This window comes from Monocercomonoides exilis, assembly GCF_001643675.1.
Source record: "Monocercomonoides exilis strain PA203 chromosome Unknown scaffold62-463630, whole genome shotgun sequence".
Lineage (NCBI taxonomy): Eukaryota > Preaxostyla > Oxymonadida > Polymastigidae > Monocercomonoides > Monocercomonoides exilis.
The window spans coordinates 304,337-329,917 of record NW_027150607.1 but is presented as its reverse complement, the minus strand read 5'-3'; the positions used below and the strand labels follow the sequence as shown (position 1 = coordinate 329,917).

Sequence of the window (25,581 nt, the reverse complement as noted above, 5' to 3'; positions counted from 1 at the left end):
CAGCTATTACTTGTTGTTGCTCATATGCAATATTATTAAGTTTGCATTTATTGTTAAAAATTGATGCAAGCTTGCTTACGGAGTAAAAATTTTTATTTCACCTTTCATTTACAGAAAATGAATAGAATATATTTATAATATGGAAGGTAAACAGAAATGATGGTAATGCTTTTTATCAAACAAACTTGTTAATAATATTTTTGTCAATCATGAATTCATCATTTTTGGAAAATCGATCTCTCCCACAAGTAATATGTTTTTATGATTGAAACTGATCCTGACAGTCCAATCTACTGGAGTAGAGAATCAAGGGCGTCAAATCGTTTTCGAGAATTCGGAAGCGAACGGGATCAAGAAGATTTTCATTGTCAAAGAAAAGATGAATCTTTTGAAATGAGAGATGATAGAAGATTATCTATTCTAAAAAAGCATCGCCGTCTTACCAGTGATGATAGTACATTGGAAATGATTAAAACTTTGGTATTTTATTAAAAATATATCATTAGTGCTTCTTCACTTCAATATGTTCTCTTTAATTTTGAAGACTGCCACAATTCCAAAACTGATGGAGAAACTGGATTCTCAAGATCCAGAAGAATCGTATTCAGCGATGCGTGCAATTCGAAAATCTGTGTCATCTAGTTTGGCATTATGTTATTTTCTGCAACTTATCTGCTCTTCGTAGAAAAACACAATCAAATTGAAACCCTTTATAATCACGATTTTAGAGCATATTTAGTGAAATTTTTGTTGAACGATAATCGCCCTGAAATGCAATATGAATCTCTTTGGTGCTTAACTAATATGGGTATTTATTGAGCATATATTCGTACTTATGTAATAAATACCAAATTCTTTTCATTCCCAGTTTGCGCTGGATCGCATGAACTCATAAAAAAATTAGTATTTTCGGATATTTATCATCCGGTATTGCGCTTGATGGATTCTCCCTTTCTAAAAGTACAAGAAACAGCATTCTGGCTGCTAGGAAATTTAGCTGGAGACAGTCCTGAAATAGCCAAATATTTAACTTCAACAGGCGTAACAAAGAAAGTTGTTGACATGCTTGTTGACTCTTCAGCTATTCTTTTCTCGCAAAAGTCCGACGATGATGGAATGAAAGCTTCTTCCTCCTCCGTTCCGTCGACACAGACTCAATCAACCACCGAACCTTTGATTGAAATGGACCAAGCACATCGCATGACTGCAAACTTTCCTGCATTTGGGGAGACGGCAGCATCATCTTCGCTTTCAGATGCGATGGACAACTACGAAATGGGAATGGCAGGCGAAACGAGTCTGACTGGAAAGGCAAAGATGACAGAGACGAGGATGATTCAGGAAGAAGGGAAAGCAACACAGATGCAGATGACGCTGGGACTTATTCAGAATGCAGTCTTCATTCTTGTGGGCATTGCGAAGAGCGACTCATTCAACAAAGATCTCCACAGAGCCATTCCGATCTGCTGCTCCTTCATCAACAGCTCCAATGTGAATCTCCGCCATGACAGCCTCAACGTCGTCGAGTCTGTCGCTTCACTCGACATACGCACATTTCCTGTATGGTTTTTTATTTGGCTTATTTTTTGCTTTATTTTTTGAAATTATTTTTCTTATTCATTCTATCTTTGTGTTATACTGCTAATGGAATTTGTGTTATTGTGCCAATTGATATTTTCATCTGAAATGTCACTAAATCGATGTGTTTTCCAAACCATTCAGATGATTTTTGAATCAAACTGTCTTCCCACTTTGATACGACTGCTTTCGAAGAAGTTGTCGAATGCTGTGATGAGTGCATTGACCATCATTGGGCAGCTGGCATGGAGTGGAAGCGACGCAATCAGCGTATGCCGTTACTGACATTATGTCATAAATAAATCATAAATTTTATTTATATCATTTATTAATTCTGTTTTTATTTTTTTAAAATTGACTTGCCAAATATTTTCAGCGCATCATCCAACTAAATGGCCTCCCTCCGATCATCCGCCTTGCCCAGAATGAGATTCCATCTGTTTCGCGCAAGGCGATGTGGACGCTGACGAACATCGCCGCCGGAGAAGACGAGCACACCGCGGCGCTTGTGGCTGCGGGAGGGCTGGATGTGGCGGTGGCAGCACTGAAAGACTTCAACAAATACGGCCTGACGCGAAAGGAGGCTGCGATTATTGTGTCGAACGTGCTGGGCAGCCGAGCGCAGCTGAAGCAGGAGGTGGCCAACAGACAGGTCATGACCATCTTCTGCCACTACTTCCCTGTGCGAGACAAGGAGTTCGTGAAGAACATGCTGAAGATCATCTACAAGCTGCTCGTGTTCGGCAGCGAGGAGCAGCGGCTCATCGACGAAGGCATCCTTCCTGTGCCGTATTTCCCCATCCCGTTTGTCTCTGACCTCGAAGACGACCTTTCGCAGCTTTCTCGCTCGCTCATCTCGTCTGCTCCACAAACTTCTGCACTTCCTCAGCAAAAGCAACCAGCCCAGTCAGCTTCATTCATGACACCTTCTTCTGACTTGTCAGCACAATCCACAAATGTTTTCTCAACAGCCTCTTCTTCCAACCCTTTCTCCTCTTCCACCTCAACATCTGCTCCTTCCCCATTTCCTTCTCTCAGCCCACCCACCTCTTCTCCTTCTATCCCTTCTGCCCCTTCTTCCTCTTCTTTTATTTCTTCGCTTCCCTCTCGCACTTTTGCCGAGTTCCAGGAGACGTTCCGAGTGTACCGCGGCAACCGAATGCTGGCTGAGCTCGACATGACAGACGCTGCCAACTTCATCCGCGCCCTTTCCCATCCCAAAGTCAAGTCGAAGAACATTCGCGTGCTGGCAAAGCGGATCGTGAGCGAGTTTTTAGACCAGTTGGAAGAAAGCGACGATGAAATGGACACAAACGAAGGCAACTTCAGAAGGCAATCACAGAACTCTCCGTCGATGGCTCAGAAGAACCAGCCAGCAGCACAGCCATTGCAGACACAAACACCTTTGCCTTCTTCCACTTCCACTTCTTCATCAACGTCTCCATCTTCTTCTTCATTTCCACCTTCTTATTCATTCCAATCCTCTCCTTCGCAGCTCAATCCGACATCCACCCCAACTCTGCCAGCAACTTCGCAGCAGATGTTTTCTCCACCCGCTTTTTCGCAGCCATTTCCATCTCATCAGCCACCCTCTCTGCCCACTTCATCAGCCTCACACATCAACCAGACAGCCTTCCCTTCCTATTCACTCTCAGCATCTTCCACTTCACCCCAAACACAGATACAACCTCAACCTCAACTTTCATCAGCCACTTCTCCTTTCTTCAACCAATTGCAATCTTCTTCTTTTTCATCCACGTCTTCTTCATCCTCACTGTCCCCTCCTCTCTTTGCTGCTGCCTCACCTTTTGTGTCTATGCCATCTTCTTCGCCTTTCATTCCCTTTGCTCAAGCACTGCAGCCAACACAGCCTCAAACACAGTTGCAATCTCAACCACAACAGAATTCACAGTCTTCGTCTTCTCAACCTCAATGGTGAAGTGACTACCTTCGTTATCTGTCATATATTATTCTATTAAATAACTGCCCCTTTTGTATGATATTAGCCTTCATCTATAAAAATGAATCTGTTTAAAATATGCATTCATTGTGTTTTTTTATATTTTTGCGTTTAATTTCGCATTTATCGTTGAGCTATTTTTGTTGAGTCTTTTCCGCTTTTTTATTTTATTTATTTCTTTTTATTTTCCCTTGTTTTTGAAGAGAACAATTGCCATGTTGTTCATTCTTTTTGTGGAGGAAAAAAAAAGAGTACTTTTTATTTTTCGTCACATTAAAAGCTTTGTTGATACATACTTGATGCAATGCAAGAAAGAAGAGCAGGGCGATTCAAGAATTGTTAAGCAGAGAATAAAGATGAGATGTTAGACTTCAGATACAGCAGTGCACTCAAACTCGACAGATAGAATGAGCAAAGAAGCTGAATTGTTCAGCTTCTCTGCAGCAAACTCAACTCAACTCGAAGAAAGAAATAGAAAAGCGGAATGAAAAAGAACGATCTCCAGACGTAACAGCAGAAATAGCAAAAAAATTGATAATTAAAAATTTATTAGACAGAAAGTACACGAGGCAATGGATGTTCAAATGAAAAAACACCTTGATTGATTTGTAAGATAAGAAGTTTGCATATTTGCAAATCAATTTTGTTATAAAAACATTTCGCAAAGATTGTGTGTGGCATATAGAAACTCTAAATCTGTTGGAAGCCTCCCAGTCTGCTCCGTTTATACCAACAGAAGTAGAACAGGAAAGCGAATGCAACAGTGGCAACACCGACGATAACAGTAAAGACGATGCCACCAGTAGACACAACAGGCAGTGCACCTGGCGCAAACACATGGAACGGGGAGCTGGAGCCGTTGATTCCGTGGAAGAACTCGTACGCACTCACATGCACTGTGTACAAGTCACCCGTGCGGATTTCTCCGGGCAGTTTGAACTTGAAGTTGCGAGTGTCTTCAGAAAGGGTGCCAGACACTTTGATGTTGTCTCCTGTGAAGCCTTCCATCCAGACGGTGAAGTGAGACTTGCCTCCAACATACTTCCAGCTGGCTTCGACCAAGTCACCTGAGAAGAAATTGATAGAAGACGGGTTGTCAAGCTTCGTCAGCGACACTGTCACACGCGATGCACGAATAGGGAAGAACTCGCTGTCGCCGTGAATTGTGTGGAGGCCGTTCTCAATGCGGAAGAAGTAGTGATCGCTGTCCCGCCCCACATTCACCATCCACTTGGCTTCGGTGTCATCCACACCCAGATCTTCTGCGATCGTCTGAACGACCTCAGCATTCTCTTTGTCATTGCCCAGCATCAAATACAGCACTGACTTCGACGGCATTCTGTTTGAAGTCCATTTGATTGTGAGGAACTCACCAGGAGTTATTGGATCGCCTTTCTTGGGAGCTGTGATGGTATAAGTAGTCGGCTGGATTTGAAGCTCAAATTTCTCCGAAGTTGCAATAACAGGCTTGTGCTGGATCTCTGTGCCGTAGTTCCAGATCAGCTGAAGGCTGTAGTCCTTTCCAGATTCAAGGACATGATCGTCAATCAGCCATGGGTATGACCCGAAGTTCTGTCCCGAGCTCATCAAAGTCTGAATGACAGTATCTCCCTTCAGAAGATTCAACGTCACATACTCCATCATAAAGTTCACATCCCATGAAATGTCATAATGGGATTCAGTGATCTTCTCGCCTTTAGTTGGATAGTAGAACTTCGACTTTGGCTTCACCACGTTCACAGTAAATGACAGAATCTCGTTTCCTGGTCCTTGTTCACTCCACTCTCGGAATGTAATTGTGCCGAGTCCTTCTGTTCCAAAAGGTGTCTCAAGCAGAATCTGCCCATCGCTGTCTGCTTTTGCTGACAATGTTTTATTTTCCCCATTCAAATCAAAGTATATCACATAGTGAACAGACTCAGTTGCAATCCCATTTGTGTACCACCCCAAAAACTCCTTTGTTCCGTATGTGATGTCCATGAAAGGAGTTGGGTTGTACACATTCAGTTCTGTCTTCACATCATTGCATGTGGCAACCTGTCCTGCCCACGCGCGGCACGATCCCAAAAATGGTGCTGTGGCTGTTCCTTCAAAGCAGCCATACACATACCCCGGATATCCAGACATCTCCTGGCACCACCCGCACCTCGCTGCATTTGCACACTGTTCGCAGGTGGTAAGCTCGCGGCACGACACAAAATCTTGAAGACATTTCCCTTGCTCAGTCACAGCAACAGAGCAAGTTTCATACAACGGAACTTTATCCTCAGTTGCTGCAATGCATCTGCCTTTGCTGGAGCACCAAACGCAAGTGGCGCTGTGGTCGGTAAAGCATTCCTTGCAATGAGGGTGGCTGGAGCACACATCGCACTGGTATATCCACAACGAATCCACAGGATTCTCTGTGCCAGAGTTGATGTCGATACCCCCCTGAATTATCACACGGTTATTGTTGTCGTCAAAGCAGGAGGCGAAGTAAATCAGAACAGGTGGAATTGTAAGTGATTGTGCAGTTTGCTCTGACCATGTTTGCTCATCTGAGTGTAAAAATTAGTTTTTATTAAAATAAAATTTACAGAATTATAAAAGCAATATTAAAAACAAGCAATGAACTCATTTGTGAATTGACAAACCAGTGTTAACAATAGAAAATGTTGGAGTTCCTGAAGTTCCTCCCCACAGGAACAGCGATGGACCAATTTGATGGCAATGATGTGAATATCTCTAAAGAAAGATAAAGAAAAAACAATTTCACATTTTTTTACAAAAAATTTTTAATATCTTTAAAAGTCAATAATAATCATACAGCAGGCAGAGTTTTTGGAACATAAGACACTATTGACCAAGTGTGCTTCCATTTGTCTCCATCTTTTTCTAAATTATCAAATGAGGTTGTAACCAATTCATTTCGTAATATTTAAAAACATGATAATTAATATTAAAATACTCACCGGTGAAAGGATTTATTCGTTAAATAAAACAAACCAAGCGTAAGTTTCCAAATATTTATGTTATCACCAGGCTTTTCGCTTCTACCGCCAGACAGATGAAACCACCATTCAGTGGTAGTGTGCTTCCTATATTATACAATATTTTTGAAAAAATATTTAAATATTTTGATCAGATCCAACAAAACAGAATCAGAAAAATACTCGTCGAATGTCAAATCATTTTGCGATCTTGGAGGCAAAAGACTTTTATCAGTTGGTGTAGATTCCTTCCATGATTGAGTATCTGTAGTGATCAACAGGAAATAAAATTTAATAAAATGATTGTGAAATCCAAGAAAAATGCATCATTCAAACTTGTTTCAAATACGAAAAGGGAACTCGAATATTCTTCATTTTCATTGACATTAATGACTCCTCCAAACATGATGGCTATTTCATTTGCAACATCTTCGCACATTGAATGATAGTATCTGGCACCTAGATTATACATGTGTTGCTCCCATGTATATGTTCCTCCTTTCTCTTTCAAAATATATGCATCGCCAAGTGGCTTTCCAACATCATCAACGCCTCCGTATACCATCATTCCGATCGAATTATCTTCCAGCATCACACGGCAGCATTCGTGTCTTGAACGAGGCGTTGGAGCTTCGCCTCCAGGGACTAATCTTTCAAAGGTTTCTCCATTCAATTTAAAAAGTGTATTTGTTCGCTTTCCTTCGTTATCAGTTCCACCAAAAAGATAAATATGATCCTTGTCGATATATGTCAAAGTGTGATCTCTCCTGTAAATTCCAGTTCCTTCAATTTGCTTCCAAGTGTTAACGTCATAATCACTACTCACTAGCAAGAAAAGTAAGCAGATCAAGTGTTGAAAAGAATTCATGTTTATGATCTTTATGCCCTTTACAGATATAATCTTGATTATTTCAAAAAGTTCAATTATCACTCTGAATAGTTCATAATCGTTACAATATGTTTATTATATTCAAAAATTTATATCACATAATTAATTAATTCTGGCGAGAATATTCTTGTATTTAACACGTTAACAACAATTTGAAATTATCGTAATTGAAACGAAGCATTGCTGTGAAAAACAACGGTTTTCAGTTCTCAAATCCGTCTTCAATAAAATAAAATAAAAATAAAAAAATAAAAAATCTTCATCGGTACATGACAGTCTTTTTTAAAAATTCTCAATCGAAAAAAATATTTTTATGCAATTAAATAACAATACAAAAACATAAAATAAAATAACGGACAATTTCAATCCTCAAGATAAATGCAATTTATGACAATGAGAAAAAGTTCAACTTTTGAAGATGCAGCGCGCAATTGCGGATTTATCGAGAATAACGAATGTATGGAGCAAAAATGAGTTTAAGGGATTCAAACAAAAGAATAATGAAAAGATTTCAGAGAGGAAGATCAACAACTACTGAGAAAAATAAACATCAAATGATACAAAGAGAAAAGGTAAGATTAGCAGTGGACAACTCGAGAAAATAAAAAATGAAGCAAACACTCTAGTGAATAAAAAACTTATTGTGGATGAATTCAAAGAAGACCCAAATACAAATTGACTATGACAAAAAATGTGATAGAAAACTCTAAATACAAACTATATCAGCAATATGAAAATTGCATTTTGCAAAAAAACAAGCCAACACAAACGATCAATTTACAGCATGTCGGGAAAAAAACAACGTTAAAGGGGAAAAGACCTTTAAAAGAGGCGAACTATAAATTGAGAAAAATAATAAAAAAAGACAAAAGATTTATGAGTAGATAACTGGATATGGATCTCTGTATGAAGCAGCTTGCTCTTTGCTCAGCAATGGAATTGTGCCTTCCATCTTTGACCCTGACCTTCTTGAGTATCCACCGCCATACTCAGTGTCATCATTGATGCCGACACACCGGAACACTTTTCCTCCGTCATAGTCGATGCTCATCTCATAGCGCTGCCAGTAAGTTCTTCCGCACATCAGACACAACAACATAGGAAAGACTATCAGCAACGCTGCCAGCCCAGCCACAAATATCACCCACAGTGCAGACGGCGCATGTAGAACAGGATCGTCTGTGAGCAGAAACACAATCGAGTCAAACTGATTGGACGATGTCACATCCTTCACAACTGGCCGCATCGCCTCAATCATCAGCGTTGTCTGCACAACAGCATTAGCCACTTCTTGCTGGATGGCTAAACCGAGTGTGATGCCCCGTGAAAGAAACGGATTCTTCTCTGCGTCTTCGGATGTCAGATCATTCAGCACATTCTCCACTTTCGTTAAAAGTGTATCCAGAGCTTTTCCAACACGCTCATTAGCAGAGGTTTCTCCACGGAGATATGCAGAGACAACTTCGACGTAGAAATCTCGATTAAACTTGAAGAAGTCTGATGGTTTGTATGGCTGAGCGAAAGAAGTGAGAAGATCATTACTGGCTAATTGAGAATAGTCAGTGGAAACAGGAAGAAATGAAGATGTAGATGCAAATGCTGATGCATTGTATGAATGTGATGATTGAGCAAGCATTGAAACAAGACCAGCACTTAAAGAAAGGCCGAGGCTTGGTTCATCCTCGTTTGTCAACTTGTCAAACTCTTTCTGAAGATAATCAACAAACAACGGGTGAGTGAAATATCTGACAGCTCCTTCGTCATACAGAAACGTGGTTGCCTGATCCAATGCAAGACATGCAACAGACAGTGCCAATGGAATCATAAACAGAATGATGAAGCTGATAAACTCGATTATTATCTGAACAGCAAGACAGCGCGAGCTGCATCCGCATCTGCATTTCTTCGGACACCAAGGGAACAACAAGACAAGTTGCAGCAGAATTATCAATATGAGCAGAGCACCACAGGCAATAATGCCTGTGAATCCAGGCTGCACAAGCTTATGATTTTCTTTCAGCCATTTCGTGTATCGTGTTGCATAATCTTGCACTTTGTCGATTGTCTCAAGCGCTTCATCCATCTTCTCTTTCGCCTCAACATCGATCGACTTCCTCAGCTCATCAATCTTTGCAATCACATTTTCTTCAATCCATTTCTTCCCATCAAGCACTTTTTTGAACTCGTCCTCAAAATCCTTCTTCCTCATCTCCTGCAGCTGTGTTTTGGCTGCATCCAACACATCAGACCCTCTTCCCACATTGTTTTGGTGGTTGCGTGTGAATTCATCTTTCATCGCTCTTTGCGAAGCAAAAATCGAAGCAAAGCTGACTGGATCGTGTTCATCGTCAATCACTTTGATGATGATTGTCGACAGATCATTGGCATTTGCTGCATCTGCTGACACAGCACTCATCTTCTGTCCATTTGAAAGAGAAGACGCTGAATTGTCTTTCTCAATCCAAATGTGTTTGAACATCGTCCTCCACATCTCTTTACAGTAGCTCTTCTCATCATCATCAACATAATTATTCTTTGGAATCACTTTTGCACAGCGCAACTTGTTTTCAAGCAGAAGTGAATATTTGAATATCGACCCTCTGTTCGCTTCTGTCGTGTCAACAACCTTGCACACTTCGTTCATGTCTTCAGTGCGCAGCTTCTTTTCTGAGGATGCGTCATCAAAAAGTGTGTTCAACACAAATGCTGAATTCTTGATGTTGTCAGGCATTTTGACATTGTCGTTTGAAAACTCTGAAAAAAAAATGATGAGAAACAAAAATCATTTCAAATAGCAACATAAATCATTATCACATAACAAGTGTTCAAAATAGAGTACAGACTGTTAATCTTGTCAACAAGCGAATTAAACTCATTTCTCACAGAAACAGTTGTGGCATTGAGTGTTTCAGTGAATGAGTGAACTGCTTCATAAGTTTCAGTAAATGTCTTATTTTCAGTGCCAATTCTGAGGATTTCGTTGTGGAAGTGGTTGTAAGAGTCGAGATATCCTTCAGGAATGTCACCTTCTGAAACAACACAGTTCGGCTCAGGATCGTCATCAGCAGGATCATAGGTGCACTGGACAATCATAAATTGAAATCACGATTTATATTCAAATAGCAAACACATAATCATTCAATATAACAAAAAATAAAAAATGATCATCACAAAATAAACATTAAATAAATAATTTTCAATTGGAATCCAAAAATTATTCATCAAAAAAACCAGACACAAATTAATTTCGTTTGAAAGCGGCAAACCTTTAATTTAATCTTATTCAATGCAGCAGCATCTTCGTTGATATCATCATGGAGAATGTAGTTGTTCAGCTCTTTTTCAGTTACATGCTCGCTGATCTTTTTGTAATTTCTAAATTTCAATAACAACAACATTAATAATAATGAAACATGCAGAAATAAACATTAAGTTAAAAAGAATCACTTTTAATAAAACAAAGCAAATAAAATAATCCAAAAATTCACATTTATTGGAACTCGCATAACTGATCAAATTCATCCAAATAATTTTGAAATGTTTTGTGCACAGATTCGACTTGGCCAAAAAGATCACTTTTTGAAATGATATCAAGCGTGCTTGGAATTAAATCAAATATTGGTTTTGAAACTATTATTAAATATCATAAAACAAAAGCATAAAACAATTTTCATATAAATAGGATAACTGTGAAAATTTTCAGTTATGACATACCATCCTTTGCTGTTCGAATAGTGTCAAGTACTTGTGCGACATTTTTTTCGTAATCATTACAAATAGAAACATGATGATTGTATGATGCACTCAATTTTCCAGCTCCAAATGTAATGAGAACGGTGGCAGCTCTAAAATTAAGATTAATTGCATGTTGAAAAAAATATAAGTATTATTCAAAAATAATAAAAATAAAGACAAGCGTCATTGATAAAAAAATAGGGTTCATACAGAAATAAGAAAGCCAAAATTGCATAAATAACTTTTGTTGTTTTTGCCCAACACGGCTTTGGTTGGTCTTCCCAGCAGCATTTACAAATTGGGTCATCAGATTTACACACGCAACATTGGACACATTGCAGTATAAGCCAAACAATGAACCAAAGAATTAAAAGAAGCCACAAAACAACAAATGGCAATGATTGAATTCCAATATCCTTTGCAAAAAAAATTATAAATTAAAAGTGTAATTAATGAAAACTTTTATTTACATTCAATTCTAAATACCATTGAGTATTGCTTTATATCTTCAAATTTTATCGAAGTCAATGGAGCAATATCCCACTTTCCATCTTTCATTGTAAAATTTGTTAGCAATGTGTATAGATTTGGTTGAGGATCATCTTTTGATGAACCTTTAACACGAAAAGTTGTATGCCACCATTTTGACAATGGAACTGAAAACTTCTCAATTCCTGTTGGTTTTCGATAAACTTTATTAAAAATTGAAAATTTCTCAATTTACTTCAAATTAACATGAGCAAACTTTGTGGGCCACTAGCAGAACCTAAAGTAATCAATAACAAAACAAAGAACATCAAGAAAAATGGAAGAAACAACGAAAATTGAGTAATAAACTCTAGTATGGGCAAAACCAACATAATTTATTATCTTTATAAGAGTCTTGTTTTCGCAAAATAAAACAGCATTTTTGCAAAACAAATCAATGCGCATTTCTTTGAGATGAATATTTCAATTAATTCTAACTTTTCGATTTAAAAAAAAAGAACTTAACATTTCAAAAAAATACATTTTTGTTTTTATTTCTTGTTTGCATGTTGAATATAATTTACAAATACACAAACGAACATAAAGGAAATAAATAATTCAAGAAGGCGGCCTCCTTTTGTCTGTTCTCTTGATTACGATAATGTTAACATCATTTTCATCTGCTTCCTGTTCTTCTTCATTCTCGTCATTGTCTCTTGTGTTCGAGTCATTGTCTGTAATTAAATGCTTCTTTCTGAAATTGCCTGAAAAAGCACTGCGATTCAGCGGAGTGATAAGCAGAAGCTGAGACTGCGTCTGCAGTGCGTACCGAACGAGCAGCTCTGCACTCAATTTTCTAGTCACTTCGTCGCAGAACACATCGAACTCATCCACCAATCGAAATGGATGCTCACTCAGCTTCCACAAAGAGAGAAGGAAGCACAACGTCGAATACGACCGTTCGCCACCCGAAAGAGAACGAACATAGCGCGCCCCTCCTCTGCGCGAAGAGGAGGAATCAGAAGATGATTGAGAGAGGACCTGAGAAGAAGACGATGGGTCAGCACTTGCAACTGAACCGTGCTGTGTCATTCTGAAACGAGGGTGAGTGAAGAGTTCTGAAGGAGAGGGAGAGGGAGAAGGTGATGGAGATAATGATGGAGAAGGTGAAGTGGAAGAGTGAAGTGCAGAATGTGAAGTGGCTGAATTGTCATCTTCAATTGGAGAAGGAGCAGCAGAAGGAGAAGAGGAAGTGTTGAATTTAAGAGAGAGTGTCTCTTCTTTGATGTTCCATGTGACTGTGCCATCCATTCCCCTGTGTGACAGCTCCTTCGCAAACAGCACCTGGAACTTCTGCAGCAGCCTCTCTCTCAGCTGCTCCCAATGCACCAGCCTGTCCCTCAGGGCATCGCTCAGCAGCGTCTGAATGTTGGTCAGGCGTTCAATCATCTCCCCTGTCTTCTTCAGACTCCTTTCTGCCTTGCGCACCAGCACCTCAGCCTCCTCCACCTCCAGCACTGCCACCTCCACATCCACCATCCGCCCACCTTCTCCCCGCTGCTGAACCGTCCTCTTCCCTCCTTTCTTCTTCATCTCCTCATACTTCGCCAGCTCTGCCTGCAGCTCTCCTTCGCTCTCTTTGATCGGTCCTGGCTCTCTCGACGACTGCTCTGCTTTGACTGTCTTCGACGCCAAGTCTGCCTCAATCTGATTCACATTCTCTTCACACCCACGGAGTCGGTCAATTGCCATTCTGTTGGGACAAAGGAGAAAGAGAAAGAGAAAGGAGAGAGAGAAAGAGATGATGTTATTCACAAATAATCATTTCAATGGAAAGAGTTGTTGAATAAGAGCAATAGTTAATTCAGTTGCAAAAAAAAAAAAAAAAAAAAAAAAAAAAAAAAAGAAAAGAAAAAATTCAAATATGAACATCGATTGACAATAGATTCAAACTTCTTTTTTGAGATTGCCTCTATTTTGCGCTTAGTGGTGCTGCGGAGTTCGTTTTCGACTTTGTTCACTTTCTCTTTCCTCTCTTCCACTTTCTGTGCAAACATCTGTTTTTCCTCGTCTCTTTCGCGTGCCTTCTTCTCCACTTCAGCCAGCCTCACTGAAATTTCAGTCAGCCGAACCGATTTCATCTGCTGAATCTGCTCTGTCGTCTGCGCAATGAACTGCGTTTCCTGTTCGATCTCTCTCTCCAGCGCCTTCTTCTGCTGCGCTGCCTTCAATTCCAGTCCAGCTTTCCTCTTTCTGTTCATCCGCTCAATCGGATCTCCACTCCCTCCGCTTTCGTCGAATTCTCCGTCGCCGCTACCATCTTCCAGGTCGTCCCCGCTGATCTCTGCCAACTTCCTCCTCCTTTCCACATTCTCCAGCTCTGTCTTGACTTCCATCTGCTTCCCTTTCAGTTCTGTCTGCGCTGTCTCTGCATAACTCAGTCTCCGCACAATCTGCTGCTCTTCTGCAACAAGCTTTGCCTTCTCTTCTTCTCTCCGCCGGCTCTCAAGCTGAGCCTGCCGATATTCCCGCTCTGCCATCTCTTTTTTCCTTTTCAGCTCTTCGTCGCTGCTTCCTGTGCCTTCTTGTATGTCTTCATCATCATCTTCTCTTTGTCTTCTTTCGCCTCTTCCACTTTCTCTTTCTCTTCTGTCTGATTCGCGCGGCACACTCAGCAGGAACTTGTTTGTGGTCTCTTCGTCAAAAGTCGCCTCAACGCCTCTCAGTCTCCTCAGGAGATATCCATCCAGCGTGCGAAATGTGAATGGCGTTGGGTTTCCCTCGCACTTCCCTTCGAACAGCACCTCGCTCGCCTCTGCCCTTGTCTCAGTGAGCAGAACACGCTCGATGTTGAACTGGTCGATCAGCAGATTCATCACCACTGGGTCGTCACACACAACTTGTGACAGAATCGTCGGTAGAGGAACACGCTCTGCGGAGCGTCTGTGCCGAGAGAGGGAAATGGGAGGAGGAAGATACACATCAGACTCAGCATATGGAACTGTCCGTCTCTGCACGAATGAACGAGTTCTGGACGTTTTGTGAGATTCATTGCAAAAATATGTTTCAATGAATGAATAAATAAAATTTGTTGCGTTTTAAAAATAAAATAAAATAAACTCCAAAGAAATTAAAGGTGACATAAAAAAAAATTAAACAGCATCATCAACAGCAAATATATAAGCTCAAAAAATATGCAAGGCTCACAAACTTCAACTGTGGGAAATATCTTGATCGCAATTCAGAAAAGACTCGCTCGTCATTCATGCAAGTGAACACAAACGCAGTCACAGCGCCTTTTATGTGTGTCTCCACTGCCGGCGCCCACTTTTCATCCCTCACCCTCACCAACGTTCCTATTGGACCTCGGGGCGGATCGCGGAATTTGTCCTCGTACTGCTTGAGAAGCTGGACAAATTTCCTCAAGTCAGTCTGATACAGCGCAAGTGGATCCTGCTCTTTCTTGGCGGCATGCATAGACAACTTTTCAATCTGAAATAGGAAAAAAATGTTGAGGCAATGACAACATTCATAATGATGTTTGTTTATTTTCAGCACATATAGCATTAATACACGAAAAGATATACATGGACAATAGGAATCAAATAGCATATAAAAAGGAATGTTTTAAAAATAAAATAAAATAAAATAAAACGACTCAAACTTTTCTTTTATTATCCAATCGCGTTTTTGTGTACTCAGATATTTCTCTGTCAATTTCATTTTTTCGCTCTTTGATTTGCTCCAATCTTTCATTGAAGCGCGTGTTGTCTGCAGAATCTCTCAGTTTTGCTTCGATTTCCCTCAGCTCGTTCCGCAGCTTAACTTCCAGCATTTCCATGCGGCGAAAATCTTCTTGCCTTTTTTTCCTAATCAATAGAAATTCCATCACAGAAGACAATCACATACACATTCACGCAAATGAAGAGAGAATGAAATGAATGACAAAATGAGAGGTATAATGAAAATGAAGGACAAACTCAATTCTTTCTCCTTCCACTCCAATTTGTGTTATTTCTCTCTGTTTTTCTTGGATGTTCCTTCTCGAGATGCCAATCTGCCTTGCCAAATTTTCTATTTCTCTTTCGCAGTTCCGTCTTTCAGAAATCAGTTTCCTCTTTTCCTCGTCTTCGTGGTTCCAGTCGCCTCTCATGCTTTCCATCTCTGTTTCTGCTTTTTGGGCAATTTCCAACAAATTCACTCGCTCAGCTGACAGCTCAACAAGACGGCTCTGGCGATGATAGATTGCACAGATGGGCAAAGCAAAACAAGAAAAACGGAGGTTAAATTTTCATTTTTGAATATTCGTGTTGATAAAAGCATCGGATATTGAGAAATTCGTTATTTCGACAGATTGGCAATAACATGCAGCACACTTCCAAATCTTCGACTTCAAGTGAGCGCTGGGCGAGTACCTGCCGAAGCTCAATGGATTCAGCCCTTCCTCTTTCGAGATTCTGTTTCATGCGAAAAGGAAGTTCAGATTTTATCGAAAATAGTTGAAATTCCAAAACATTTATTGCCACAATATGTTTTCAGAGCATTTCACTCTCACTCAAAAATAAAGAAATCAAACAGTTCGAATTTGCTGCACTCTTCGCCAGATTAGTTTTTCTTTATACTTCACAATAGAATCTTTCAATGTTCTATATTTTTTAGCTGCTTTATATCTGTGTTTAAAGAACAATAGATAATTATTAACTTACAGTTTAGAATTATAATCAAACGCATCTTCAGCTTCTCTAAGTTTTTCTTGAAGCCCAACCAACAAAGTACCTCTATTTGCTTCAATAGATCTTTTCGTGAACTCAAGATTATTCTTACATCCAATTAGAATTTCGTGAATTTGCTCGATCAATGTTGAGCGCATGAAAAACTATTTGACAAATAAATGAAAAATCATAATGTTAGCAACATGAATAATAATAACTTTAGATGCAAACTCGGTACAAATCCTTAGAGGTAGCGTGTGCGGCTAAAAATGCTTTCATTTCCTCTTGATGCATGATTTGACAAGGAGAATCTGCTTGTATTCCAAAGTGAAGGAGGACTCCATCCAAATCTTTCTTTGAAGCACCAATAACGTTGCCTGATAAAACAAATAATATTATTTCTAAAAGCGATTGACCTGTCACACCATTTTCTCCAACAACTTTATATGTTGAAGCGCCAGATCTTGCAATGCGTCGAACAAGAACGACACGTTTTCCTGCTATTTCGGGTTTGAATGGATTTCTTCCAACATTGCATAATGTTACTTGGATCTCAGAAAATCTTAAAATAATAAAAAATGTCAAAAAAAAATTGAACATTAAAATGACCACCTAATTTCCAAATCAAACCTTTTTCCTTCCTGAACGAGATTATTCACATGAGATCCTCTTGTTGTTGCGGCAGCGCGCACTCCAAAGACTACTGACAAAGCGACAGCAATTGCACTCTTTCCAGCTAAAAAATGAAAATTTTGATAAAATGAGGAATTTTTGCACATTTCAGAAACAAAATTTTGTTCGCACCTCCGTTTTCTCCACTAATAACATTTACTTTGGGGCCAAACACACACCGGAAATCCGCATGACACATAAAATTTTGTAATCTAATTTCCAGAATGGAGCCTTGCTTAAACTCAGAATCTTCGAAGTTATATGAAGCAAAATTAAACATGAACAATATATGAAAAATATGTGGAATATACCCCTTAACCTTTTGGCTCCGGCTCCCTTCATAATGATCCGTGAAAAAGAAACACAGATGAAGGGTTAGGAATTTTGAATATTTCTAGATATCCACTTAAGATTTCAAAAACAATAATAAATTGCAATTATAAAAAAGTTATTCACTTCTGAATTTTGTTGTTAATGTGGTTTTAGTTCTATTTTTCAAACATCAAAATATTTTTTATAAAAAAAAATAGGATCTTTCCAAATTTGAAATTGAAGACAAGATATTTTCAAATCTCTTCTTTTGAAAGAAGAAAAAAATCAAATAAATTGTAAAAAATTAAGTAACTGTCATTAGAAAGAAAATACAAATTATCTAAATATAAATTAAAAATTGAAAGGAATTAAAAATCCAATCTTCGACATTTCATGTTCCAAAAAATCAGCTTATTCAGTAAATCAGAATAACTACTGATTTTTATCCATTACATTCCACTGTCGCTTCCACCTTCTCCACCAGTTGCCATCTGAGTAATAGCCTGAGTTGATCGTCCGAACATGTCAAATTCTGGAACAGCATCGCTTTCTGTCAAAAATTGAGGAGGACGTCTGGTGATATGAGGTTCACCACGGCGTGGTGCTGGATCAAACTGCTTTCTGTTTGATTGAATAGAATATCAAAAATCATAAGAGAAGAATTATCATTGTTTGTGAAGGATTGCATTTATCAACATTTAAATGTCAAGCAACAAAACAACGTTTCTTTATTTATCAAGCAAAAATGAACAATTTCAAACATCAGTTTTTCGAGTGTATCGTCTAACTCCATCACAGCTCCCTGATTGCCGCAGCGGCTGCAATAGTTGGGTGCTGAGAAGAGAGTCACAACAGAGCCTCCATGAACTCTGTTGAAGCCATCCATCACAAGCTGATGAGCCCTCACAATCAGAGACAGTCTGTTTGTTGTGTTGAAACGTTGTGACATGTCCCCTCCAAACGTCCATCCTGCTCCACGAGGACTATAATTTAAAAATTTAAATATGTTTCATTAAAATTTAAAAGGGTTAATTTATTTCATAATGAAATAGATGAAATATACACCTTGTTCCAAATCCAGATCTTTCTTCGGGATCACTCCAGAGAAGATCAGCCTGATTGTCGATTCAAAAATGACATATACATAAACAATAAATGAAATATCATCATAGGTGCGTATCAAACCATTGCACCTTCATGTGGAATTTCTTGGACGCGATCAAGTTTTCTGATATCATCAACTGTTTCGATAATTGGAGACAGGCCACCATGAATGCATAATATCTGTTTGTGAAACAGAAAAATTGATTACATTAAAATAATAACAATAATAATCAAACTTCACGTTGAATAATAGCGCCAAGTGGAATGTAATCAAATAGATTAGTGAAACTCGTCCAAACAGATGCACTTCCATATTTCTTTGTGCACTCATCATAAAATCCATAACTAACATCACAAACGTAAAACATGCATTTATTTTCATATGAAAATCTATTAATCATTCATACACTTGGGTGATCTGGCGACTTTCATGATTCCCGCGAAGTAATGTTACCCTTTGTGGATAACGTACTTTTAAGCATACAAGAAGCGAAACAGTTTCAACACTGTAATACCCTCTATCAACGTAATCACCAAGGAATACATAGTTGATATCGGGGCTTTGTCCTCCTATCTTGAACATTTCCAGAAGATCATGGAATTGCCCATGGATGTCTCCAACAATCGTGCATGGAGCTGGAACTGAAACGACGTTTGGCTCAGATGAAATGATTTCGGTTGCCTTTCATTTTAACAATTAAATTATTTCATTTTTCATAATCATTCCATAAAAAAAATCGTGACTAATGAGCAAAGAACGAAGAAGCACAAACTTTTTGCACCAACTTTTCCACTTCTGCTTCTGAAAGAAGTTTTGAGTTTGACAGTTGTTCAATCCATCTATCGAGTTCAGCAATATCCATCCCTGAAAATTTTTACAGATCTTGAGCTCCATACTTTTATAAACAATCTTAAGCAATTAAGGTCATATTTCAAAGAACGGTTTAAAAATATCTGTTAAAAACATGTACGAAGACGAAGATGAAGAACCAGAGCCACCAACACAAAAGCAACTTCAAGCGTGTGCTGTAGACGCTAACACAGCCAAAGTTCATTTTAAGAATGGCCAATATCAAAAGTGCATTGAATACGCGACAAAAGTGTGAATTTTCAAGGTGATTCATATTTCACACAACTCTTTATACATAGGCTCTTCAAGTCAAGCCTGTGGATGAAGAACTTTTGCTGTTAAGATCAAAGGCTTACGAAAAACTTGAAAAACTCGAAGAAGCACTTCAAGATGTTGACAAAGTTCTCGAAAATAATGCTTCTTCATACAGAGTTTAACTAAAAATTTATGCATTTGGTGGAGTTATTTTTTGATTTTTATTTTGCAGGCATTACAACAAAAGGCAGATGTTTTATTTGCTGCCGGTGACTTTGAATACGCTATGGTTCAGTATCACAGAGGAATGATCATAAGACCCGATCAAGAACAATTTCGTCTCGGCGTGCAGAAATCTAAAAATGCCATTGAAGAATCGAATGGTTTTTGTTATTTTGTAAATCATTACAAAAATTACTCTCATTCAAATTAATACAACTTTTAACTCTTTATTTTAGAGCAGGCTGACATTGACGCAAACCCTGAACATGAATTATTTACTGCAGCATTTTTACCAAGAAATCTTGATATGAAAACTTGCCGTGACTTAACAAGTAAATTACTTGCGGAAAGGGTATTTTCTTCTTCTTCTTCTTTTGATTAATAATCTTTTCATCATTCTGTACTCGTAATAAAGACTCGAAACGATGGGCAATCAGCTCTTGCATCGCTAATGTCCACATCCCCTCAGAGTGCTGCTGATCGAACGAGAACAATCGCAGGAACAATATCGAAAACCATGCGTTCGTCATACGTGGAAAGCACAGAGCCGCTATCAACACGGCGAAGTCTTGTTTTGTCTGTGGATGTTACTCAGCCACAAAGCACGACGATTGCTCTTTCACCGATGGCAACAATGAGAGGCAGTGGTGGACAAGGGCTGACGATGCGAGACGGAGTTGATGGAAATGGCATGGAAGGAGGAGGGAATTACGGAGGGTCTACGCTTCGTGAGTCGTTGGTGTCTCCGCGAAGAATGAAGAGGAAGCAGGAAGAAGAGATGCTCACACAGCGAAGCATGACTTCATCGATGATGGGCTCAGGATGGCAGCAACAGAGCAGCCAACGAAAAAGCACAACACTCGGAACACAAAGAGAAGAGAAAGAGAAACCAGATGAAAAAAGCGCCACCAAACAAAAAATCGAAGGTGCAACTCCGCCTTCCTCTCCACGTCGCACGGGCGGATCGCGGAAATATCTGGGGCATCTAGCAGACGATGAGTTATTCCTTCGAGAATTGTCGAATGATCCTGGTATGAATTTGAAAGAAAAAAAGAGACTTAATGAAGTTTATGAATTATGCGAATGATTTGTCTAAATCAGTGTTTTGTTTATGTGATTTACCGTGAATTGATTGTTGTGCTGAGTTTTGATGCTTTATTTCATGATAATTATGCTTTTCTTGCATCATTTATTTTTATCATAATTATTATTATCAAAAACAGCGATGCTTCCATTGTCAGAAAAGTTGAAGGATAAAACACGAAGAAAGGGACCTGCACCAACACCATATTTCCCGAAGACTGTGAAACCGAAGAAGAAGAAGCGTGTTGAAGAAGAAGGTGAGGAAGCAAATGGAGCGAATGGCGGAGCAGGAGCTGATGCTCAGGCGGGATCAGCCAGCGGAGCGAGCGGAAGTGCTGGAGCATCAGGAGGATACGGAGGAGCTGACGAAGGAGACTCAGAAGAAGACGATGGTGAATCACAAGACGAAACACCAAAGCAAGTCACTTCAGAACACGTCAAAATATCAACTGCCCCCAAACCAGCTCCTCTTAACGAGCTTATTTCTGGAGGACTTGGATTTCTTGAGTCTCGAACAGAATTTTGGAAGCAAAAGATTCCTCCGGGAAAAGTGGCTGCTGGCGGAGGAGCATCCACCGCATTCCCACCAGACCCGTCGCAGACACAGCGATTGAGCAGCACAAATGCCATGAATGCGCGCGAGAGAACAATGCGCGATGCGTCATATCGCTCTCTCCACCCTGCCTCATCCAACACCACATCAACATACTCCACAATTGACATCCCTCCACTTGCACTGTCTGACAACTCTGCAGTCGAGCTGCTTATTCCGAGCGAGTCTTCAGTGCTCGACAGCTCCGTTCCGCTCAAAGAAGAAGACGCACGCGAAGCACTCGAAGCAGTCGAGGCAGACATCACTGGCAAAAACATCGCCCGTGGCTTGGAACTTGGAAAGATCCTGCAGTCGCGTCTGGCTGGGCCGACGGAAGATAAAAGCGTGCAAATGTCGAGAAGAGACAGAAGTCGGGCAGGGAGAACAGGCGGAGACTCAACCATGCGGCAGTCAACAGCATCAAAGACACAGGCAATAGATGCATCTTCTCTTGCGGCAGGTGGAAGTACAAGTGCTGCGGGAGTCGGTGGAGAAGGAAGCGGAATTGGCGAAAGCAACTTCGGAAGCCAGTCTCTTTCAACAATTGCATATTGCTCTCTATCTGAGGAAATCAAAGCTTCGTTGCTTTGCAAGCTGTACCAGCTGATGGGAAGTGGCTATATGGATCTGCAGAAGTTTTCTTTGGCTTCTATTTATCTGCAAAATGTGCTTGATATTGCGTCATCAAACGATCTTAACGCAGAATACGAAGATGCTCTCGATCAGCTGGGCAGAGTGTGCTTCTATTTGGGAGACTACACACAGGCATCAGTTCTGTTTGAGAAGAAGGCTACACAAATACTGCAGCGTGCCATTGCGGACGATGACTCGATTGTTATGCTGTATCCACACGACGGCACAGACAAGATAGACACGCCAACAGCAGATCCAACCACTCTTCCACCAACAGCAGTCACAAAACTAACACTTCTCTACAGAGACATCGCTCAATCATTGTGTGAAGCGTGCCAGTATCCTCGTGCTGCACTGTATGCAACACTGGCTAGGCAGTTTGCACAGGCAGACGGAACAGCCGATGTGGAGAAGGAGATTTTGCTGCTTTCTGCGAGGATAGCTCATCACAAGGAAGGCGCATCTGCATCGCTGCGTGTGCTGTTTACATTGCTTGAGAGGGCAGTGGAGACAGAAGACACAAGAACAGCTCAGATTGCAGTGATGAACATGGTGACTATTTGTGAACAGGTATTGAAACCACTTTATTTTTTTCAATGATATTATTGTCAATTAATAATTATTGTTATTTTTTAATTTACCAACATACTTTTTAATTTCTTATTTCTCTAATAATCTAGCGCGGAGATGATCCATCGGTTATCACATTCCTGTCGACATTCATTGCAGAAACAGAGCAAGGCTCAATTCCTTCTGACATCATTGATCAAGTGAAAATGATGGTTAAAGTGTAATTTTTCATTTTCATTTTGTTTATTATCAATTTTTTAATCCTTGTTTTTTGCATTTCTAAAAATTGATTTGCATTTAAGATTGTATAACTTCAAATTTTGTCATTTTTTTCTGTTGTACTTGAAAAATTGTTTGAGCATCTTTTATGTGTTATGAACAAATTGTTTTATTATACCAAAAGTCTATATTTAAATGAAGAATAATTTACATAAAAACAATGTTTGATATTTAGAAACTAATAATTTATCATTTGCTCTTTCCACTTTTTTTGTGTGCTTTAATCTCGACAACGTCATCGTCATCTTCATCATCATCATCTTCTTCTTCTTCTTCACTCTCATTCTCATCCTCATCCTCACTTTCACTTTCACTTTCACTTTCATCCTTTTGTTTTTTCTTTTTCTCTACCTTTTCACCATCCGTATCTTCCTCTTCTTCCTCGTCATCTCCATCCAATCCCATCATCATCCTCTGCATCACACTCATTCTCGATGGTGATGCCACCTCTCCCTGCAGCTTCTCCCTCTCTTCCCTCTTTTTCAGTGTCATTTCCTTCATCCAATTCATCCTTTTCTCATCAATCCATTTCTGATCAACAAGATCTCCTCCTTTCTTCCCTTTTCTTTCCTTCTTTTCGTCTCCTTCTTTCTCCTTCTTCGTTTTTTTATGCTCAGCTTTCTGCATCGCCTCGTCTGCCATCTCTTTCCATCCTTCATTCGACATAAACTTCGCTGCTCTTTCTTCTCTTTCTCTTTCAAAATTTTTGATTTTTTCTCGATTTTTCTTTTTCATTTCTTTCATCAGCTTTTTAACTTTCTTCTTCTTCTTCTTCATTTCTTTTTTTTGAATCTTTTTCAGTTTTTTCTCTTCATCTATTTCTTCCTCGTCTTCCTCTTCTTCTCCTTCAACAAATCTTTTTCCTTCTTCCCCTTTCAAATCAGCCAGTCCCGCTTCTGCTCTTGTTCTCTTCGATGCTTTTCTCTCCCTCTCTCTCTCTTCCTCGTCTTTCTTTCTTTCTTCTTCGCTTTTGCCCTTAAACAGGTTTTCAAACATGTTCAGCTCTTCATCCCCAATTCGAGCCGGCATAAGAATGTCTTCCCCTTTTTTCTGCCTTCTCAGTTTTGTCGATTCGTTCGTTCCATCTGTGCCTGTCGCAGTAGTCATGCACGGATGCATCCCAACCATGATATAATCCTTCTTGCGAACTCCCTCATAAATGCTGTTGATTATGTCCTTCCACTCCTTCCCACCCAACGAATACTCCACATATGTGTATGTACCTTTGTGTGAATGATGCTTCTTCTCATTATCATCATCATCAGAAAAAGAAGAAGAAGATGATGATGATGAGGCTGTTTTGTCAGAACGATGAGATGATTCTTCATCAGAACTCTCGGATGAACTGGATTCATCGCTCGAATCGTCAAATGATTCATCACTTTCTTCGCTCGATTTCTTCTTCTTCCTCTTCTTCTTCTTTCCGAGCTCATCAATAAACATAGCTTCATTTTCATCATCCAATGAAACACTAGAATGTTTAATCATTGAGTAATAGCCATAAAACTTAAAGGCAAGTGATCTAAATCGTCTAGTTATAATTTCCTGAGGTCTGATTAACCATCATCAAATGTTCAAGAAAGGAACAAAAATGAATTAAAAAATGTTTCATATTGATTGTTCTTAACTGCATACAGATCCATTTTCTGACTTAAAACATCCCAATCAACTTCTGCATATTCACGAAAATCTCTGTCTTTTAGACTGAATTGTTTATTATTTTATTTCATTTATTTTTAATGATTAAAAAGCGCATTATGTTAAGTTATGAAATAACATTACAAAATAAAAAAGAAATACATACTATTCTGTTAGAAAAAGGTCGTCTTTCAAAGTCCATGGTCGTCTTCGTAACTCTGTTGTAAGATATCGATTTCTTGCCCACAATCGTATTTGATTTGCAGACCTTGTGGAATGCCGCCTTCCCACTTCTGCCCATGACACTTCTAATAATTCAAATCAATGATAATAGTCGAAAATTTTTAATTTACAAACTTTTAAAATTGACTCCATCTGGATATAAATCATGGAAAATTGTGTTAAGTTCATTTATTTCGTTAACAGTGAAATAACCCACTTTAACATGAATTATAAAATTCAGAAAGCGAATATGAAAGTTAACAATCGCAAACATTTCTTGAAATTGCTCTTTTTTTTTGCAGTATAACGTAAATATCGTTCTCTAATTACATAACCCGGTGCTGCTAACACATGCTCTAACTTTTTCCATTGAGTTCCATATACAGAAACAAAACTTTCAAAATCAAATAACAATTCAAATAAAGCAATTGCAGAAGGGATCAGCAAACTCTTCAATAAGCTGGTTTTCATCATCGTTAAATGGGGGAAATTTATCTGGTTCAATCAATCGCGTCAGATGAAATGCCAAAGCTGCATTTGACCTTCCATATTTTTCTGCTAACTCCTCTAAATTATATAGTTGCAAAAAACCCTGTGTAAACATATCAAAAAAAAATATCATTTGCACACTAAAAGGTTCATATTTTTTATTGCTTCTTTTGTTAAGCCATTCAATTGGCGTTTCTCCTGTTTCTTGCAGTACCTGCTTGAATATCGAAAAAAGCTCTGCATATTCAGCTTTAGTCAAAAATCTTCTTTTATGCTAAATGAACACTTTCAAAATAATATGGAAATAACAGCTATAAAGCTCGCAAACATATTCATATCTTTTCATAAG

At 39.2% G+C, this 25,581-nt stretch overlaps 7 protein-coding genes across 7 annotated transcripts; 2 read left to right on the top strand and 5 right to left on the bottom strand.

Moving 5' to 3' along the window:
- Positions 1 to 804: 804 nt before the first annotated feature.
- On the top strand, positions 805 to 3,517 carry MONOS_1278 (uncharacterized protein; the record flags this gene model as incomplete). Its single annotated transcript, XM_067865424.1, has 4 exons — positions 805 to 808; positions 869 to 1,560; positions 1,723 to 1,848; positions 1,955 to 3,517. The coding sequence occupies 4 exons, from the start codon at positions 805 to 807 to the stop codon at positions 3,515 to 3,517; spliced, it is 2,385 nt and encodes a 794-aa protein (XP_067719489.1).
- A 269-nt stretch (positions 3,518 to 3,786) lies between these two features.
- Positions 3,787 to 7,388, bottom strand: MONOS_1279 (uncharacterized protein). Its single transcript, XM_067865435.1, has 6 exons — positions 6,844 to 7,388; positions 6,691 to 6,772; positions 6,524 to 6,615; positions 6,345 to 6,412; positions 6,172 to 6,262; positions 3,787 to 6,075 (listed from the first exon to the last, which is right to left on the bottom strand). Exons 1-6 carry the CDS (start codon positions 7,373 to 7,375, stop codon positions 4,229 to 4,231), a joined length of 2,712 nt encoding a protein of 903 aa, XP_067719488.1. The 5' UTR covers positions 7,376 to 7,388; the 3' UTR covers positions 3,787 to 4,228.
- A 269-nt stretch (positions 7,389 to 7,657) lies between these two features.
- On the bottom strand, positions 7,658 to 11,974 carry MONOS_1280 (uncharacterized protein). The gene is made up of 8 exons (XM_067865447.1): positions 11,877 to 11,974; positions 11,618 to 11,823; positions 11,342 to 11,547; positions 11,111 to 11,241; positions 10,906 to 11,026; positions 10,663 to 10,771; positions 10,240 to 10,477; positions 7,658 to 10,150 (listed from the first exon to the last, which is right to left on the bottom strand). Exons 1-8 carry the CDS (start codon positions 11,926 to 11,928, stop codon positions 8,271 to 8,273), a joined length of 2,943 nt encoding a protein of 980 aa, XP_067719487.1. The 5' UTR covers positions 11,929 to 11,974; the 3' UTR covers positions 7,658 to 8,270.
- A 152-nt stretch (positions 11,975 to 12,126) lies between these two features.
- MONOS_1281 (Structural maintenance of chromosomes protein 6, SMC6) lies at positions 12,127 to 17,351 on the bottom strand. The gene is made up of 13 exons (XM_067865458.1): positions 17,295 to 17,351; positions 17,116 to 17,232; positions 16,942 to 17,047; positions 16,737 to 16,873; positions 16,543 to 16,688; positions 16,327 to 16,475; positions 16,176 to 16,269; positions 15,976 to 16,056; positions 15,580 to 15,830; positions 15,264 to 15,468; positions 14,811 to 15,091; positions 13,553 to 14,629; positions 12,127 to 13,352 (listed from the first exon to the last, which is right to left on the bottom strand). Exons 1-13 carry the CDS (start codon positions 17,323 to 17,325, stop codon positions 12,218 to 12,220), a joined length of 3,810 nt encoding a protein of 1,269 aa, XP_067719486.1. The 5' UTR covers positions 17,326 to 17,351; the 3' UTR covers positions 12,127 to 12,217.
- Positions 17,352 to 17,525: 174 nt separating this feature from the next.
- MONOS_1282 (putative Serine/threonine-protein phosphatase PP2A-2 catalytic subunit) lies at positions 17,526 to 19,274 on the bottom strand. Its single transcript, XM_067865468.1, has 7 exons — positions 19,173 to 19,274; positions 18,807 to 19,081; positions 18,636 to 18,744; positions 18,481 to 18,579; positions 18,361 to 18,410; positions 18,057 to 18,278; positions 17,526 to 17,916 (listed from the first exon to the last, which is right to left on the bottom strand). Exons 1-7 carry the CDS (start codon positions 19,260 to 19,262, stop codon positions 17,745 to 17,747), a joined length of 1,017 nt encoding a protein of 338 aa, XP_067719485.1. The 5' UTR covers positions 19,263 to 19,274; the 3' UTR covers positions 17,526 to 17,744.
- A 52-nt stretch (positions 19,275 to 19,326) lies between these two features.
- MONOS_1283 (putative tetratricopeptide repeat protein 25) lies at positions 19,327 to 23,041 on the top strand. The gene is made up of 7 exons (XM_067865481.1): positions 19,327 to 19,499; positions 19,549 to 19,680; positions 19,737 to 19,887; positions 19,963 to 20,078; positions 20,142 to 20,757; positions 20,950 to 22,604; positions 22,715 to 23,041. Exons 1-7 carry the CDS (start codon positions 19,365 to 19,367, stop codon positions 22,826 to 22,828), a joined length of 2,919 nt encoding a protein of 972 aa, XP_067719484.1. The 5' UTR covers positions 19,327 to 19,364; the 3' UTR covers positions 22,829 to 23,041.
- MONOS_1284 (uncharacterized protein) lies at positions 22,977 to 25,578 on the bottom strand (the record flags this gene model as incomplete). Its single annotated transcript, XM_067865492.1, has 8 exons — positions 22,977 to 24,435; positions 24,519 to 24,587; positions 24,688 to 24,829; positions 24,879 to 24,959; positions 25,016 to 25,137; positions 25,193 to 25,310; positions 25,374 to 25,506; positions 25,561 to 25,578. The coding sequence occupies 8 exons, from the start codon at positions 25,576 to 25,578 to the stop codon at positions 23,073 to 23,075; spliced, it is 2,046 nt and encodes a 681-aa protein (XP_067719483.1). The 3' UTR covers positions 22,977 to 23,072.
- Positions 25,579 to 25,581: the final 3 nt, after the last annotated feature.

Excerpts from the sequence above, each read along its gene's own strand:
- MONOS_1283 (XM_067865481.1), top strand. The coding sequence starts at position 19,365 with ATGTACGAAGACGAAGATGAAGAACCAGAGCCACCAACACAAAAGCAA. Across the intron at positions 19,681-19,736 it reads ATAATGCTTCTTCATACAGA|GCATTACAACAAAAGGCAGA; the intron begins GTTTAACTAAAA and ends TTTATTTTGCAG. Across the intron at positions 19,888-19,962 it reads TGCCATTGAAGAATCGAATG|AGCAGGCTGACATTGACGCA; the intron begins GTTTTTGTTATT and ends TCTTTATTTTAG.
- MONOS_1280 (XM_067865447.1), bottom strand. The coding sequence starts at position 11,928 with ATGTTCTTTGTTTTGTTATTGATTACTTTAGGTTCTGCTAGTGGCCCA. Across the intron at positions 11,824-11,876 it reads TTCTGCTAGTGGCCCACAAA|TTTATCGAAAACCAACAGGA; the intron begins GTTTGCTCATGT and ends TTTTTAATAAAG. Across the intron at positions 10,478-10,662 it reads TGAATAAGATTAAATTAAAG|TGCACCTATGATCCTGCTGA; the intron begins GTTTGCCGCTTT and ends ATGATTGTCCAG.
- MONOS_1281 (XM_067865458.1), bottom strand. The coding sequence starts at position 17,325 with ATGAAGGGAGCCGGAGCCAAAAGGTTAAGGG. Across the intron at positions 17,048-17,115 it reads TATTAGTGGAGAAAACGGAG|CTGGAAAGAGTGCAATTGCT; the intron begins GTGCGAACAAAA and ends TTCATTTTTTAG. Across the intron at positions 16,270-16,326 it reads CTTAGAGAAGCTGAAGATGC|ATATAAAGCAGCTAAAAAAT; the intron begins GTTTGATTATAA and ends CTTTAAACACAG.
- MONOS_1282 (XM_067865468.1), bottom strand. The coding sequence starts at position 19,262 with ATGGATATTGCTGAACTCGATAGATGGATTGAACAACTGTCAAACTCA. Across the intron at positions 19,082-19,172 it reads TGGAAAAGTTGGTGCAAAAA|GCAACCGAAATCATTTCATC; the intron begins GTTTGTGCTTCT and ends TTAAAATGAAAG. Across the intron at positions 18,279-18,360 it reads AGATCTGGATTTGGAACAAG|TCCTCGTGGAGCAGGATGGA; the intron begins GTGTATATTTCA and ends TTTAAATTATAG.
- MONOS_1279 (XM_067865435.1), bottom strand. The coding sequence starts at position 7,375 with ATGAATTCTTTTCAACACTTGATCTGCTTACTTTTCTTGCTAGTGAGT. Across the intron at positions 6,773-6,843 it reads CCTTTTCGTATTTGAAACAA|ATACTCAATCATGGAAGGAA; the intron begins GTTTGAATGATG and ends TGATCACTACAG. Across the intron at positions 6,413-6,523 it reads TATTTGGAAACTTACGCTTG|AAAAAGATGGAGACAAATGG; the intron begins GTTTGTTTTATT and ends TTGATAATTTAG.